The sequence below is a fragment of the Pteropus medius genome, unplaced genomic scaffold (assembly GCF_902729225.1).
Source record: "Pteropus medius unplaced genomic scaffold, Ma_sr-lr_union100, whole genome shotgun sequence".
NCBI lineage: Eukaryota > Metazoa > Chordata > Mammalia > Chiroptera > Pteropodidae > Pteropus > Pteropus medius.
Window position 1 is genome coordinate 140195 of NW_024353918.1, and position 18808 is coordinate 159002.

At 34.9% G+C, this 18808-nt stretch overlaps 1 protein-coding gene across 1 annotated transcript; it reads right to left on the reverse strand.

The window, feature by feature from the left end:
• Nucleotides 1–3451: 3451 nt before the first annotated feature.
• LOC120594040 (olfactory receptor 149) lies at nucleotides 3452–7384 on the reverse strand. The gene has a single exon (XM_039852071.1). It carries the CDS (start codon nucleotides 6854–6856, stop codon nucleotides 5921–5923), a length of 936 nt encoding a protein of 311 aa, XP_039708005.1. The 5' UTR covers nucleotides 6857–7384; the 3' UTR covers nucleotides 3452–5920.
• Nucleotides 7385–18808: the final 11424 nt, after the last annotated feature.

Below are 18808 nucleotides of genomic sequence, written 5' to 3' on the forward strand. Positions count from 1 at the left end.
AAATTTATAAAGGCACAAAATTGTGAATGAATATATTTTAAATGTTTTTTGAAAACTTCTCAACATCTTTACAGAATTAACGATTTCTGTTTCCATTTTGCTAGTCTAATTTATATATTTCCATTAAATATTTATTACATTTCATTTTAATCATATTTGTCTCCCATGTTTTTTAGTTATAAGCTTCTTAAGAATATGACTTAGATAGTTGTAACTCCAGTGCTTAACATAGTAAATACTCAATAAATGTGTATTTATTAAAAGAACAATAAAGAATACAAAAATACAAAGAGGAACATTTTGGGAGTGGTCAGGACAGTTCAGCTAAATAGTAGAGTATATAGGAAAAAGATGTGCACGTCTTGTTGGGTGAATATATGAATAAATGGCTTTGAAGAGATTAAGAAGTAGGTAGGTATGATTGTTATTTCTACAGATACTATATTTTAATTTAACCTGTGAGCAACAAATGTTTATTGATGATCCTATAGAAACAAAGTGGTATTATGTAATGTGTGTTTTGTAAAGATATTAGTTTAACGTGTAATTGAATTATGACCAGTATTTCTTAGGACCTCTGTCCACAGCCATTCACACTTGCTTAATAGACTGTCCTTTCTTGCTTCACTTTTCTGCTCCCTTATGCTTCCCAGGCTCATCTTCTAAATAAACTGCTTATACTCAAACCCTTGTCTTAGGGTATGCTATTGTGAAAATTTAAACTAAATAAAATTTTCTATTTTCTCTTTTCTCTGGTAAAAGGAAATCTTGAGAGAAAGTTGGTGATGACATGTTTGTGTCATATCTGTACATGTTGATAGGTACAAAGAACCCACAAAAATACTGTCTGTTTTTTTGTAAAAATCAAATTCTTACTTTCTGGAAATTCATATTTATTCACCAATAAAAACAATAGCAGAAAATAAATGTTTATCTATTTACTCAATGATATACTACACTTTGGCAGTAATGCATTAATTTCAGACACATGCAATGACATAAATACCAAAAAAGTAACATTTAAGTAAAAAACAGCAAATTTCAGTAGAATTAAATTAGTATAAATTTCAAAAACTGGTAATAAGGTATTTAAGGACAGAAACATATGAGGGAAAACTTAAAAAACAAGAAGGGAATAATAAGCACAAAATTAATGAGAGAGATGTTTTGTAGAGAGAGTTTGTAATGCCTAGTAGAGGATACAGAATCAGGCTCAGGTCCACTGGAAACATTCAAAGCATTTACATTGCTTTCTTCCTTAAACTAGACAGTGGGACCGACCCAGGTATTACTGTATCATAGTCCTTTATACTTTATATATATTTTATTACTATTATTTTCTAATTATTTACTATTTAATAAAAACATCTTTTAAAAGCTATCCAATAAAACAGAATAGATTCTAGAAATAAATCCACTCCTATATGGTCATTTAATCGATGACAAAGGAGGCAAGAATATACAGTGGAGTAAAGACAGTCTCTTCAATAAATGGACAAATACATGCAAAACAATGAAAGTGAACCACCTTCTTACACCATAGAGGAGAAAATGGATTAAAAACTTTAGTGTAAGACCTGAAACCATAAAACTCCTAGAAAAAAATCATAGGCAGTAAACTCTCTGGCATTGCTCTTAGTAATATTTTTTTTCTGATATATCATCTCACACAAGGGAAACAAAAGAAAAAAAATGAACAAATGGCACTACATCAAACTAAAAAGCTTTTCGCAAAGCAAAGAAAACCACCAACAAAACAAAAAAAAACCCTACTGAATGGAAGAAGATATTTGCCAATGATACATCTGATAAGTAGTTAATATTCAATATTTATAAAGAACTCATACAACTCAACACCAAAGAAACAAACAATCTGATTAAAAAATGGGCAGAGGACTTGAATAGGGATTTTTCCAAAGAGGACATACAGATGGCCAATAAATATATGAAAAGATTCTCAAGGTTATTAATCATCCGAGAAAATGTAAATTAAACCACAATGAGATATTCCCTCAAACCTGTCAGAATGGCTATCATCCTAAATCAAAAAACAAGTGTTGACAAGGGTGTGGAGGAAAGGGAACTCTCATGTGGGATTGCAGATTGGTGCAGCCACTATGGAAAACACTTTGGAGCTTCCTCAAAAAATTAGAAATAGAATTTCCTTATGACCCAGCAATTCCACTTCTGGGTATTTGGCTAAAAACACAAAACACTAATTTAAAAAGATATATGCTCCCCCTATGTTCACTGCAGCACTATTTACAATAGCCAAGATATGGAGGCAACCTAAATATCCATCAATAGATGATTGGAGAAATAAGTTTGGTATCTATATACAATAGAATATTACTGAGCCATAAAAAAAAAAAGGAAGAAAGACATTTACCATTGTAACAACATGGATGGACCTAGAGAATATTATATTAAGTAAAGTAAGTCAGACAGAGAAATACAAATATCATATGATTTCACTTTATGTGGAATCTAAAGAAAATAATAAATAAGCAACATGAAAACAGAATCATAGATACAGAGAGCAAACTGGTGATTACTAGCTTGGAGGCGGGTAGAGATTCTGGGTGAAAAAGGTGAAGGGATTAAGAAGTACAAATTGGTAGTTGCAAAATAATCACAGGGATGAGAAGTACAGCATAGGTAATATAGTCGATAATATTGTAATAACCATGTATAGTGAGTGCCAGGTGAGTACTAGACTAATTAGCGGATCACTTTGTAAATTACATAAATGTCTAACCACTATAGGTACACTTGAAACTAATATAAAATAATATTAAATATCAACTCAATTGGGAAAAAAAGGCATCCAATGGACACAAAGGATGGCTTTTTGATGTCACATAGACTATTATCAGAACAAGTATGAAAATAATATTTTTAAATAATGGAATGTAAAATAAAGGAATAATAAATAATACACTATTTCTCCTCAATTTATCATTTCAATAATCACAGGCATTATTGCTCCTCTTTACCTAAATGAACTAGCAAGATGTAAATAATTCTATTCTCTTAGCTTGAATAAGTATTTTTGGAAAGGTAAAAGCAATATTCTCCAAAAAATGCAAATTGAGTGCTGAAAAAATCATTAATTCTGACTAGTTATTCATTCATTTCAGTTGATTTGATTTAGAACAAATCAGCAGGGTGCCAGAGACAGTAAGATATAAGTAGAATAGGCATCTACTGTGAACGCTCCTTCAAAAACTTCCGTCCACAATCGCCCTACACTGTGTGAGCAGCCATCATCTCATCTCCACTTTCAGTGTCCATATCACAGGTTTCCACTGCAGATGTCCACACCATAGTTTCTCTCTCTGGGAGCTGTAGGCAAAACAAAATGCTTAGGTGGAATTCAAACAGACATTGGTTATGCAAAAATTTAGGGAGGAGCAAAAAGAAAGAGTGTTGCATGAAGTGTTGGAGTGAACAGATAAGCCTTTAAGGAAACTAGAATCCACCTGAGGTCAGGTGTTGGATGCCATGCCTAAACTGTGCTTGAATCCAGCATCTCAGGAAATGCTGCTGCTATAGCCCACTCTGCTCAAAACATACTTTGAACCCTTGCTTCACTATTCTTGCTCTCTGGCTTCCCTGCATCAGGGACTTGAGTCTCTGTCTATGGTACACCCCTGTGGATTAAATATTTTGCTCGGTACATAATATATGTGGTTTGGGATTTCTCCTACTGACTTTTTTTTCTTTCAAATTCTTCTTACATTATCCAATTATAGAACACAACCAAGTCTCATTCCACCATCAAACCCAACCTGGGCCTCCACACCTCAGCCTGGGTCTGACCTTTTGTGTTCTTGCTTAGGTGGAATGAGTCTCACTCAGGTACTACCTAGATACAGGAGAGTACCTGCATCTCTCAGAAACCTTGGGACAAGAAGAAAGATCAATTTGCTAAAGAAGGTAGAGATAGAGCCATTTTGTGTAAGGAATAGCTCCAATTCAGGAACAAATTGCTGAGCTACAAGAAGAACTCTGAAAACAGGTCAAATGAATTTTGTTTTTCCTATCCAGACATTCATTCATTGATGGCAAATAATTGAGATACTCACTCAAGAAATTATCTCTCATCCTTACCATCCCACGAAAACAAAAAATTGAAAAGTATCTTGCTTCTCCTTATAAAACATTTCTCAGCAATTCTTTATTGGAGTAGGAAGTAGGGGATTCAGAAAAACAAACAAAAACATTCAACCTTCAACAGCTCCTCCATGAGGTCCCTCCACACCCCAGAAAAAATTGTATTCCACATTTTCTGCTATATTTCATATCTTTATTTATCATGGGTTGTTCTAATTAGTTGCATATCTGTTTATTTACTCCAGTAGACTATGACTTATTCCAGTAGAATCATGTCTTCTTCATCTTTGCATTCCTTACCTCTAACACAAAATTATTCATCAAATGACATCTACATGAGTTAAAATGAAAGGAAATTAGATCACATCTTTTATTCTTATAAACTGTTCTATTTTGAACATGTGAGCAGCTATAACCAAGAAATTGAGGAATGAGGAGAGGTCTTCAAATGCACTCAGAGATGCTTGAAAAGGGATATACCAACTTTGAAATAATTCGAGATGTATATTCACCTTCTCCTTTAAGCTCTTGTTTAATGAGAAACAAAGGAATTAGTACTAAGAGTGTTTGGGGGCACTTAAGGAAAGTGACTAGACAAGAGCTTATTTCCACTGCAGGAGCATGTGCTGGCTCACTACAGTAGATGGAAGCAAAGACACAGCAGAGATGAATTGATCTGGCAGGTTCCTTGATTGCTCTCTGATTCTGAGAAATATAGACAGAAGAAAAAAATTGGTTTATGCCTCTGTCTCCCCCCTTTCCATCACCCTCTTCCCAGTGTCCTTCCCCCTCTACTGTTAGAATAAACTTCATAGCAACTATATGCCCCAAGTGTGATAAGATTCTCAATGAATTCAGTCATGAAAACAATAGCTCATTGTACTAAAATAGCATTTTTTTCATTCTTAGCACTTTTCAACCAAAACAAAGAAAAAAGAAAAATTAGAAAGAAAAAATAAATGAAGGAATAGAGAAAAAAGTCAAATCCTTTCAGTTAAATGGAGAAGCCAAAGACACAAAACGATAGCAGGTTAGTCCCAAAATTGTCCCCTTGTTCTACAGAGCAATATAAAGCCAAGCCTAGATTTTGAAATATGGTATCAGAGCACAGTTACCCTTGCATAGATTTCCCCATCTGCCTTTTCCACAGTCTCATTTACATGGCGCACATCTACAGTCAGGGCCTGCATCCAAGTCAAAGCCCAACAGACAGGGTTTTAGGAGATTCAGTACACCAATACCTCTGCTTCACTCATAAAAGAACTACCTCAGATCCCAGACAAAAATCCCTCTCTTTACACAATTTCTTTATATTCTTTAAGGGTGCTACTTAAAGCCATGGGGATGAAACTCCCCCCCACCTTCTTTTTTTCACCAGCATCTATACCAATAAAAGTAGGGGTTACCCAATTCAAGTATTTGAGGAGACAATCAATTTGGCCAAGTGTCAGGGTGGGGGGGAAAGAAGAGAAGAAAATGTAAGAGGATGAAGAAAATAAAGATTGTGAAGCAGAAGGTCCAGGTTGTTCTGCCTCCTGGGCAAATACCTCATCAGCAGTATGATATCTTTAAGAAAGCACAGTTTCCAGAGTCAGAAAACCAGCTCCAAATTCTTCATTCTGTCATCGCTTCCAAGTATTCATCAACAAGACACTTTAACTTTTTGAATCTTAGCCCTCACGTTATAAAATGAAGATAATCATAGTATACCTGTACTCTCAAATTCAAAAATATTTGTGAAAACCATATCAAAATATCTTTCAAGCTATAAAGTGCAGTTGAAGTATTAGTTGCCCTTCTCTCTCTACAACTCTTCAGAAAGGAAGCCCAGTTGATATAAGACTTTCCTCAGGGCTGATTTTACTTCCTTATTCCTGAGGCTGTAGATCAAGGGGTTCAGCATGGGAGTGACCAGGTTATTCAGGACCTGAACAGTGGCATCCATCCAGGGACTTGGGGTGGGCCTTAGGTAGATGAGGACCACTGGCATGTAGAAAAGTAGAATAGCAGTAAGGTGGGCACTGCAGGTGGAGAAGGCGCGATGTCGGCCCTCCGCAGAGCGAATCTGCAGGATGGAGTAGACAATGCGACTGTAGGAGGTGAGGATGAGAAGGAAGCAGCTGAGGGGCATGAGGCCCACACTGATGAACCCCACCATCTCCAGGGCAGAGGTATCTGCACAAACCAGCTTCAGCATCACTGGGATATCACAGAAGAAATAGTCCACTTCATTGGGGCCACAGTAGGGCAATTGGAAGGTGAGAGTGGTTAGAAAGGTGGCCTGGATACAGCCAAAAAGTGAGGTTCCCAGGGCTAGAATGGCACACACTCTGTGGCTCATAATTATTGTGTAGCGCAGAGGGTAACATATGGCAACAAAGCGGTCGTAGGCCATCACTGTGTACAGGAAACACTCAGCACAGCCCAGGAAATGGTAGAAGAAGAGCTGGGATGCACAGCCTGCGTAGGAGATGGCTCGGCTATTCCCTGAGAGGTAGAACAGCATCTTGGGGGAATTCACAGAGGGAAAAAATATGTCACACACAGACAGTTTACACAGGAAGAAGTACATGGGAGTATGAAGTCGAGTGGAGGAGACAATTGCCAGTAGGATGAGCAGGTTTCCCATAAGGGTGAAGATGTAGAAGGACAAAAACAGGACAAAGAGCATAGTCTCCAGATCCTCTGTGTGTGGGATGCCCAGGAGGATAAACTCGGTCACCACTGAGACATTCCTCATAGCTGTGAGAAAGTGAGACCTTGAAAAGGGACCCAAGACACAAAAGTCTGAACACCAATATTAAATTATCAAGCTTTTTGCTGATGAGTGCTTTGGCTTTGTTTTTAACAAGCAACAACCAGTCTTCTTATGAGTGGCACAATCTATACAAAAATATCAGGTAATAAGAAATGCTTATTTCAGAGCCACAGTCTATTCAACTCTTGGAAAGAATGTTTTGTGGAGGCAGGTGGTTATCCTCTATGACAAGATCAGAAGTTTAAAAATATATTCAAAACATTCTCATGTTAAGAGATGTTTTACAGTTGTTTAATTTATGGATTTACTTTCTTTAGTCATATTTATATTTTGAACTTTTACAATATCTTTTAGTAACAAACTCCCACTATTTACTACCCTCTGAAAAGTATCAGAAAAAGAAATTGCATTAGAAATCAGAACACAAATTAAATCCTGGCTTTGCCATTTATTAGCTATACTAGTTAAAATAATTTACATAACATTTTTCATAGATATAGCCCCATTATCTACAAAATGAAAATTATAATTATTATAACAACATCAAAAACAAAAATACCCTGGTATCATAGTAAAGTTTATGAAATGTCTGTAAAAATATCGAGCAAAAAACATGTCTTAATGAAAAATGTTATTTTCTTTTATATATCTTAAACTTATTTCTTTAAGTACCTACCTTTAATGCTGGTATTATTTGAAATATGTTGTATTAAATAATATTATTGAATAGACTTAGATTATATTTTCTTCATTTTACATTTTTACAGATTTGGGAGGTCTGACATCCCCAACTCCATGAAGAGATGATGCTCTGGTTATTCTGGTCCTTTTAACATTTTCTAAGTAGACTTGAGGCAACTCTGAAATGTTAAGCAAAAGAAATATTAGCAGCAAGGAAAGCATCAAATTTATGTTACTGTGATGAAGAAAGAAATATAGTGACCCATAGAGCAGAAAGGCGAAGACCTTTCATAACTTGCATAATAATAATTAATAATAATAAAAGTAGATTCATGAATATACACATGCCATTTAATGAATCTTTACTATCTTCCAAGGACTGGGCTTACTGCTTTAAAAACATGATTCATTTTTTTTAAAAAAATAACCCTATAGGAAGAAATTATCACTGTGATTTCCATCTATAGAGCAGGAAACTGAAGCTTACAAAATTAAGCAAGTTGCCCAGATTTACAGAGCTAGTAAGTGACAGAACTAAAACTAAAACCTGTCTCATGCCATTGTCTCATGCCCTGAATCATTAGGAAACTGCTCTCTGTTTGCTTCTGCTTTTTAAGACAGTCTGTTCCACTGCTAGGCAATGACATCCTTCTGGATGGGTTCACATCATCATCTTCTACTAAGGTAGGAAAAATGTTTTTGTCTTATTTCTTCCTGGTCATTTTCAGTCTTGATTTCAGAGCACACTTGTGAGTATCTAATTTAGTTTTAGAAATCAAACAACAGGCTGATCCCACACCTTTGACACTATACCTTAACATCGACTTCAATATAGGAGCTTTTAAGTTACAGAGCCGCATTCATTATGGAGATTCCAATCATAAACTGTGGCAAGTGCCACTTAAAAACATATTTAAAGAGAATGACCAAGCCAAAATGAACAATTCACATGCCACCCTAGAAGTGAGCAAAGGTAAAGATGGCAAAGAAACAGTGATATTCTGGAGGAGAAATGCTGCTGACGTCCTGCTGCTTGTTACTAACTCTAGCCACACCTGAATACTATCTCTGAGCCACACAAATTTCTGAGCTCTGGATCATCAATTACTGGTCAGCAAAGGTTCTCAGAGGTCTTTGGTCCTTGCCTATGATCAGACATCATGATAATGAATGATTATATAATTCTATTTGATTTTTAAGTCCATTTTAGGAGGAAAAGAAGTCTGCAAGAACTGAGAAGGTCCCTGTGTGTGCACTCATTAGGGTATGAGGAACAGAGGCTAACTGTGAAACATGAGCAGCAGTTTAAACACTCACAGTCCACCTAAGAATACAGTCAGTTTTTCCAAAGTGTTTTTGTAAGACCAAATTTACAAAGCTAGTACTGTTTCTCAGTAGAGCACAGAGGGCTCTAGCCAAAGGAGCTTCAGTTCTCTTACTTATAAAGAATTGAGTCTCATAGGGTTTGTATAATCAAGACCTGTACACACTCATTTTCCCTGGATTGCTCCCCTGGAAGGTTTTTCGGACCCCCTTAAGTCCTACTTTGGACTCGTTGATGGCTCTGAGGGAGCAATTAGTTTGTCGACCTAATTTATCATACAGCCATGAAACAATAGTAATGAGATCATCAGGAAGGGATTCTGTAAAGTGGGAAATATCTATGGTCTTCCAAGACTATTTGCAAGGTAGAACGAGCTCTGATATTAACCTCACATCATTTGCAACACTACTCTTTTTCTTTTTTCACATCTTTCAAGCCTTTGGATGTAATAGATTTCTCATTGCTTTTGAAAATATCTATATATCCATATGACTATGTAGTTATCTCTAATAAACATCAGTATTTAAACAGTAATTTAATCAGCTAATAATAATTCATTATGTGTCGACTATTATTATGTGTCTTTCAAATCATTATTCTTAAAGAAAATTAGTCACATACAAGGCAAATTCATAGAATAGAGGGACTGTAATCCATCTCAAAAGAAAAATACACTGGCTAAAAAGCTAATAATAATTCAGTGTAAGGGCTTACCATGTGCTAAGTATTATGATAAATATTTAAATTAATTATTAGAACAATTATTTAATCTCTGAAGGAAACTTTATAAAGTAGGTGTCATTATTTGACAAAGAAACTGAAAAACAGATTAAATAACTTGAAGATTACACAACTAAACAGTGACTGAGCCGAGACTCTTTAATTTCAAAGTCAATGCTTTTAAGCGCTATCTCATGAATTATAGAGATTTGGGTTTTGCACTCTTTAAGCAGAGATATAATATGGTTTTCAGTTTTTGCAGAGCTGGTGGAGATATTTCATAAGTGCTGTTCCATGTGGTGACTCAGGAATCGTGGGCAGTTCTGGTAGACAGATTTATTTTCAATGTAGATAGGAACTGCTCAATTATTAGACGTACATCTAAAAGTACATCAATGAAATAAGCAACCTCGTGAGAAGGTTATCTCCTTGTCACTGGAAATGTCGAACAAGATAAAAAGAAAATATTTTTTTCAGGTATGACACTGAGGCTATTCTCAATTTGAATGAACAACCTGATTTAAAGTTCTTACTAATTCCGAAATGATTTGATTTTATTTGTATTGTAAAACTTTCAGTGACACTGACTTAACACAATAAAAGTGAAACTTTAATGGTGATAATTCAACTAAATCCTATGCAAAAGAAATCATGAATATGACTATAGTGATTACAGAAGTAACGATTATAATCTCATTTTTATAAAAACATTTTAAAAAGAGGAGAAATACATGTCACAGAGGGAGTCAAGATGCTATTCAGACAGGGTCCCACAAGATGGGAGTGGCTTGTTGGGATGTCTTAGTGAATAGACCACAGCTTTAATAATAGCTAACATTACTGTGCATTTGCTATATACCAGAACTGTGCTGAGTGCTCTATGTGTGTTGTCTCTTTTGAGTCTCTCTAGAAATCTATCAGGTAGGTAGTATTATCTTCCTCATTTTTAGTAGAGCATTTAGTCTTAATGAATTTAAACAACTTAACTGAATAGAATTGGTTAAAGGTAGAACTGTATCTCAAATCTGAGATAATATGACTCCTCCCTTTGAATCGCAAAGAAAAATAAGATTATAACTAATTTTGATTTTTAAATACTCTTTCATAACTAAGATTACCTTACATTTGTGGTTGCTCAAGTTGTCCAATGTACGTTTCATGTTAATATAATTAATTCAACAACTATGTAATGTAGTTCTTATTAACCCTGTTTGGCAAGTAAGAAAATTGGAATTCAGAGCAATTGTGACTTTCCTAAACAGTAGAAGAGCCCAGGTGTTCTCCAACTTAGCTCTCTTTCCACTACATCATCATTGCTTCTCAAAAATGATTTCATACAGAAAATTGCTACCCTGAATGAGAGGAAAATTATTAATAGACTCATTTCAGAGATTTGATGGTGCGTTATACATGCCTTTAGGTCACTACTGTATTTATTTATTTTGTATTCCCTGACAAGATTATGGCATTAAACTATAATGAGAGACAGAGACAGAGACAGAGACAGAGACAGAGACAGAGACTTGTTCAACACAGTCCTGTTTCATAGAAAATGAGTTCCAGGAAGTTCAGAGCTGTTTTGCTCTAGTATACTTGTAGAGAAATTTGTCTTATACTTGTTTATTTAATTAATTAATTTGTTTTATTACGATGACCTTGGTTAAGGAAATCCAGTAAGTTTTCGGTGTACAATGTAACAATAAGATATATATATGCCTTACTTTTACCCCATCTACCTCCCCTCCCCCACTACACTTTGGTAATCACTAGTCTATTGTCCATGTCCATGAGTTTCTGTTTATTTGTTCTGTTCACTTGTTGCTTTTAGGTTTATATCCCACATATAAGTGATAACATGTGGTTTTCAACTTTTTCTGTCTGGCTTATTTCGCTTAGCATGATTAGCTCAAAGTCTATTAATGTTGTCGCAAATGGCAGTATTTCATTTCTTCTTATGGCTGACTAATATTCCATTGTATATATGTACCACAGCTTCTTTATCCAAACATCTATCATAGGACACTTCAGTTGCTTCCATGTCCTGGTCACCGTGGATAATGTTGCTATGAACATAGGCGTGCAAATATCTTTTCAGATATGTGTTTTCAAGTCTTTGGGGTAAATACCCAGTAGAGGGATTACTGGATCATATAATAGGTCAACTCTTAGTTTTTTGAGGAACATCCATAGTGTTTTTTCCATAGTGGCTGTACCAATTTGCAATCCCACCAGCAGTGTATAAGGGTTCTTATTTTTCTGCATCCTCTCCAAAAATTGGTATTACTTGTCCTGTTGATTATAGTTATTGTAACAGGTGTGAGATGGTATCTCACTGTGGTTTTGATTTGCATTTCTCTAATAGCTAGTGAAATGCCATTTGAATGTTCTCTAGGGAGAAGTGTTTGTTCAGGTCGTCTGCCCATTTTCTGACGGGATCATTTGTGTTTTTTTGTTGTTATTGAGTTGTATGAGTTCTTTGTATATTTTGGATATTAGGCCCTTATCGGAGATGTTGCTTGCAAATATATTTTCTCATTTTACCTTGTTGATGGTTTCTTTGGCTGAGCAGCTTTTTAGTTTGATGTAGTCCCATTCATTTATTTTTGCTTTTACTTCTCTTGCTTTTGAGGTCAAATTCATAAAATCCTCTTTAAGCCCAAGGTCCTTGAGTTCAGTTCCTATGTTTTCTTCTATGTATTTTGTTGTTTCAGGTCTTATATTCAGGTCCTTAATCCATTTTGAGTTAATTTTGGTGTGTGGTGATAGACAACAGTCTAATTTCATTGTTTTGCAGGTGGCTTTTCAGTTTTCACAGCACCACTTATTGAAGAGGCTTTCCTTTCTCCACTGTATATTTTTGGCTTTTTTGTTGAAAATTATTTGCCCATATAAATATGAGTTTACTTCTGGACTCTCAATTCTATTCCACTTGTCCGTGTATCTATTTTTCTGCCAATACCATGCCGTTTTGATTACTGTTGCTTTACAGTATAATGTGAAGTCGGGCAGAGTGATGACTCCAGCCTCGTTCCTCTTTTCTTAAGATATCTTTGGCAATTTGAGGTCTTTTGTGCTTCCATAAAATTCTGATGATTTTTTGTTTTATTTCTTTAAACAATGCTGAATGGATTTTGATGGGGATTGCATTAAATCTATGTGCTTTAGGTAATATAGTCATTTTAACTATGTTGATTCTTCTAATCCAAGAACAAAAAATATCTTTTCATTTCTTCGTATCATCTTTGATTTCTTTCAATAGGGTCTTATATTTTTTATTATATAGGTCCTTCACATGTTTCATTAGATTTATTCCTAGATATTTTTTATTGTTGTTGCAATTGCAAAGGAATTATTTTTTTCCACTTCTTTTTCTTACACTTCATTATTAGAGTATAGGAACGCTATGGATTTTTGAACATTGATTTTGTTCCCAGAGACTTTAATGTATTTGCTTATTGTTTCTAGTAGTGTTCTTGTGGAGTCGCTTATCTATATAGAGAATCATGTCATCTGCAAATAGTAACAGTTTGACTTCTTCGTCTCCTTTTTGGAAGCCATTTATATCTTTCTCTTGCCTGCTTGCACTCACTACAACTTCCAATGTTATATTGAATAACAGTGGCAGTAGTCAACAGCCTTGCCTTGTTTCTGACCTTAGAGGGAATGCTTTTAGTTTTTCACCATTAAGTATAATGTTGGCTGAGGGCTTGTCATATATGGCCAAGGGTTTGCCAATTTTATTAACCATCTCAAAGAACCAGCTCTTCGTTGCATTTATTTTTTCTATTGTTTGTTTGTTTTCAATTTCATTTATTTCTGCTCTAATTTTGATTCTTTCTTTCCTTCTGCTGACTTTAGGCTTCATTTGTTCTTCCTTTTCTAGTTTTTTAAGATGAAGCATTAGGTTGTTTATTTGGGCGTGTTCTTATTTTTGGAAGTAGGACTGTAATGATATGAACTTTCCTCTTATGACCGTTTTTGCCGTGTCCCAAAAGTTTTGATATGTTGTACTATCATTATCATTCGTTTTTATGTATCTCTTGATCTCCCTTTTAATTTTTTCTCTGACCTAGCTTTTCTTTAGGAGCATGCTGTTTAGTCTCCATGTATTTGTTCTTTCTGCTTTCTTTTTACACTTGATCTCCAGCTTCAAAGCATTATGATCAGAGATTATGGTTGGTATGATTTCAACCCTCTCATATTTGTTGAGGCTATCTCTGTGTCCCAGTATGTGGTCGATTCTTGAGAATATTCCATGTGCACTAGAGAAGAATGTATAAGCAGCTGTTTTGGGATAGAAGGCTCTGGAAAAATCAATTATGTCCAGTTGGTCTAATGTGTCATTTAAGGATGTTATTTTCTTATTGATTTTTCTGTTTGGATGATCTGTCCATATCCCACAGTGGGGTATTTAGGTCCCCTGCTACGATAGTTTTTTGTCTGTTTCTCCCTTTAGTTCTGTTAGTAAGTGATTTACATATGTCGGGGCTCCCTGTTTGGAAGCATAGATATTAATAAGTGTGATGTCTTCTTGGTGTATGATTCCCTTTATCATTATGAAGTGTCCCTCAATATCTTTCTTTACCGTTTTTATTTGAAGTCTATTTCATCTGATATCAGTACCTCTACTCCCGCTTTTCTCTGAATGCCATTTGCTTGAAACATCATTTTCCACCCTTTCACTTTGAGTCTATATTTGTCTTTGGAACTGAGATGTGTCTCCTGGAGGCAGCATATGATTGGGTTTTGTTTTTTGATCCATTCCGGAACTTAGTGCTTTTTTATTGGTGAGTTCAGTCCATTTACATTTCAGGTGATTATCGAAATACTAGGTCTTCTTATAGCCATTTTATCTTTTGCTTTCTGGTAGCTCAGTGTTTCCATTGTTTCCTTGTCCTTGTGTTTCCGTTTTCTTTATTTTGGTTGGCTTTTGTGAGTTTTCCCTCTGGTCCTTCTTGTTTCATGTTATATACGTTGGTTCTAAATTATTGGCCCGTTGTTACTATTATGAATATGAAAAGGATATATATATATATATACACATATATATACACACACACACACAATTATATTATATATTATATTATATATATACATACAGTCATCCCTTCTCTTCTGAGTGTGCCTTATCTCCATTCTTGTTGTGAATTTGGATCTTTGAATCCTCCCCTTTTCAGTTGTTATTGTCCTATTTTGTCCCTATATATACTGAATGTTCATTACTATCTTGCTATAGCAATTTTTTTTAATTTTTTATTTTTATTTTTAGCTGTTAATGCCCTGTTTGTAGTAAGGGTTGCACCCCTCTGCTTTTATCAGCCTGCTAGTCATCTTACTCTTAATTATACATTTTTTTTTTGTCATTTTGTTTTAAGTGAGCTGTGTCCTCTTTCAGTATTTTCTGTAGTGCAGGCCTCATAGTGAAGAATTCCCTCAATTTCTGTTTGTCTTGTAAAGTCTTTTTTTCTCCTTCATATCTAAAGGAGAGATTAGCTGAATACATTTTTCTTGGCTAGTAGTTCCTTTCATTTAATAGCTTGAAGATTTGATTCCATTCCTTTCTGGCTTGTAAGGTTTGTGCTGAGAAGTCTGACAATAATTGAATGGGTTTTCCTTTATAGGTTACCGTCTTCTTTTCTCTGGCTGCCCTGGGAATTCTGTCTTTGTCGTTGATTTTTGATATGTTTAATACGATTTGTCTTGGTGAAGGACTTTTTGGATTGAGAAAATTGGGTGTTCTGTTGACTTCTTGAATTCCAAGCTCCAATTCATTCCTTGGATTTGGGAAATTCTCATCAACTATTTTTCTGAAAATCCTTTCTAATACCTGTTCCTTTTACTTGCCTTTGAGAATGTTACTTTTCCTGATAGTATCAGCTAGTTCTTGTATTTCTTATTATTTTTCATTCTTCAGTACTCTGTTCTTCCTTCTTCCACTTTATTTCTAGATTTCTGTCTTTGATATCACTGATCTTTTCTTCCAGTTAGTCGACTCTATTTCTCAAGCTTGCTATTTTATTTTTTATCTTTTTCAGTGTTTTCTTCATCTCCAGAAGTTCTATTTGGTTTCTTTTAAGGGTTTCAATCTCCTTGCTGAAAAACTCATTTTGGCGATCTAGTTGTGGTTTTTTGTTTGTTTGTTTTTTTGTTTTTTTCTTCCATTTCTGTGGTTGCTCTTATGTGCAGATCCCTTGCTCAGACTTGCTTGTGCACAGGTTGGGTGTTTTCTATTGTTTTAGATGTTCAGCTTACTGTTGTTTTAAGGGAGAGATGTAGGGACAGCTCTCACTCCACCATGTTTCTCTGGGATCGGCCTTATATTTGGATCATCCTTGTTTTAATCAGAGAAGAGAAACAGCTCACTTCATTAAACCCCTTTTTCTCTACTCCAAGAATCTATAGTAGAATGATCTCCAAATCTAACCTTAGATCACCTGCAACGCTGCTTCTTTTTTTTGGTTTTCTTTTATACCTACAAGCTGGTGCATATGATATTTCAGCAACATCTGGTTTCTCAAATAATTATTCTGCAAAACTTTCTGATTCTAAGTAGCAAAACTAATCCTAGGCACGCTTAGTTCAGCGACGGTTACTTTGCTGTTTGTAGGCAAGATTGGGGTCTCAGGTGAATGGCCAAGCAAAAGTTTCGTTCTTAACTGTAAAAGCTCAGTGGGGAAGAATTGGACTGTGAGACAAAAATGAAAAAAATATAATAATGGTCGCTTGCTGGAGGATAAATTTCTTAAGCTGCTACTTTCTTTCTTTCTTTCCTTTTTTCTTTCTTTCTTTCCATTTTTCTTTCTTTTCTTTCTTTCTTTCTTTCTTTCTTTCTTTCTTTCTTTCTTTCTTTCTTTCTTTCTTTCTATGGGAATATCTTGTCTTGTCTTCTTGACAATTTAATGGTGTCTTTGGAAGAGGTGTGATCCAGTGGTGGAGTTAAAGTAATAAATATAAAAATATGTTCTGCATTTTTTTTAGGGAGAGAGAGAGGAACAACAGAAATATCAGGGTCTTGAATCCCTAAAAACTCTCTTGAATGTAATATCTATTAATAGATATTTATAATGAATCTGTGAGTTTAAAATTATTTCATGCAATAGTTAATATAAACGTGAAATATATTTTTTCTTAATTAATCTAAAAGATAACTTTTTAAAATAATAATGACAAATCAGTGGGTAATCATAATACATGGATAAGAGAAATGAATGGCAGCGATGCCACAATAGATGACAAGGAAGAATTAGAAAAATTCTGTTATAAGTGTTCTGCATTACACATACAGTTGTATAATGTTATTTGAAGATAGACTTAGGATTATTTTTAAGTGTACATTATAAACTCTAGGGCAACAACTAAAAATTAATACATATAATGGATATATTAACAACATAGATAAAATTAAATCACATAAAATGCTTAAATAAAACAGAGGAGGCAACATTATTTTTTTAAATGCAGCAAATAGAAAATAGTTAAACATGATACATATCAACTTGATCATATTAATAATTACTTTATTAGGTTAAAAGTAAAGGAGTGGAAAAATATATATCATGCTAACACAAAATAGAACAAAGCTGAAGTGGCTGTATTCATTTTAGACAAAGTAGATTTCAGAATAAGGAAAATCAGCAGGGTAAAGGTAAGTATTACATAATAATAAAAGGATCAATTCTCCAAGAAGATATAATAATCTTAAATGTTTATGTACCTCTCATGAATAGGAAGAATTTAAATGTCCATACTACCCAAAGCCATCTATAGGTTAAATGCAGTCCCTATCAAACACCAATCGATACACCTGAAACAAACAAACAAACAAAATATGTGTATGCACTGATAGAAGTGAAAGAAGAAACATAATACATGATGTTAGCTCATTGCATGATGTTTTTCTTAGTTTTCTTCTGGATAATCTGATTCTTTAAGCAGGTGGACTGTTTTTAAGGAACCGAAGGCTGGTAGTTGGCAGAGGAACAGCAAATGTTAATTGATACATAGTAAGATTATGTTGGAATTAGGGACAACAGGCAATGGGTTTCATTCATAAGTCTATGTATAACATGGTACCCTGAACTTGGAGGCACTGGGCTCAGTCTGTATGGGAGAATCTTGAAGCAATGCGATCTGCCATTCTTTTTATGGCCAGCTCTGCAGGAGCCAGGAAACAACTGCAGGTTGAGGACAACCAATGGGACATGAGAGCAGCTTCTCTCCTGGGCTCCTTGCCCAGACCATCAGTTCCTGAAAGTAGGGGGTGCTTTACATGTTCTCAAAACATAAAGCACCAGCCCTGAAAGTGGGCTTTAATAAACATGTTTGATTATGACACTTGTTTAGGTTTGAGGAATTTACAGTAGTACATTCATAGCATGAGAGCTCAAACAGAAAAATAAAATCATAGTACTTTAAAATTGTAGTTGATCTCTGTATCTATGACTCTGTTTCTGTTTTGTTTGTTTATTTTATTCTTTAAATTCCACATAAGTGAAACCATATGGTATGGTGCTAGGTGGATATAAGACTTATCGGGGGGAATCACATCATAAATTATATAAATGTCTAACCACTACCCTGTACATCTAAAACTAATATAAAATAATATTGAATGTCAACTGTAATTGAAAAAAAAAAAACTGTAGTTGATTCTGCATTATAAAGAAGACAAAGACTGTTTTTGTTGTTGTTGCTACTGTTGTTGTTTTGTTTTTTGCTTTAGAAGTCCCTAAGCCCTAGCCCAGTCTGGAAGTTGAAGGGTGAGAAAAGGGGAAGTGAACATAAGTGAATAATATATGCTGCTCTGCATAATAAATATAAAGGGCCATCTTTTTCTGGTCAGAGGGTATATCTACACATTTCATGGTCCTTAGGAAGCTGTTTCTGTCATTACATCTATATGGTAGACTTGAATACAAGCCTCTTTCATAAAAAGGCTAAACCCTAACTTATCAAAATTTAAGGTGCATATGAATTATCTGGAGACCTTTGTTAAAAAGAAGACCTTGATACAGGAGATTTTGTGGTTGCCTAAAAGCCTGCATTGGTAGTAAGCTTCCAGATGATGCCTAGGCCTACCACAGGTCACACTCAGCCATGAACAAACTTGAAAGAAAGTCCTGGGAGATCAGTCTCCACTATACAACTCAGGAAAATGCCAGTTTACTTCCTAATGCCAGTTCACTTGTAAGTTTAATGGAACTCAGGTT

Bases quoted from the DNA above. Each gene is read 5' to 3' on its own strand.
- LOC120594040 (XM_039852071.1), bottom strand. From the start codon at position 6,856: ATGAGGAATGTCTCAGTGGTGACCGAGTTTATCCTCCTGGGCATCCCA.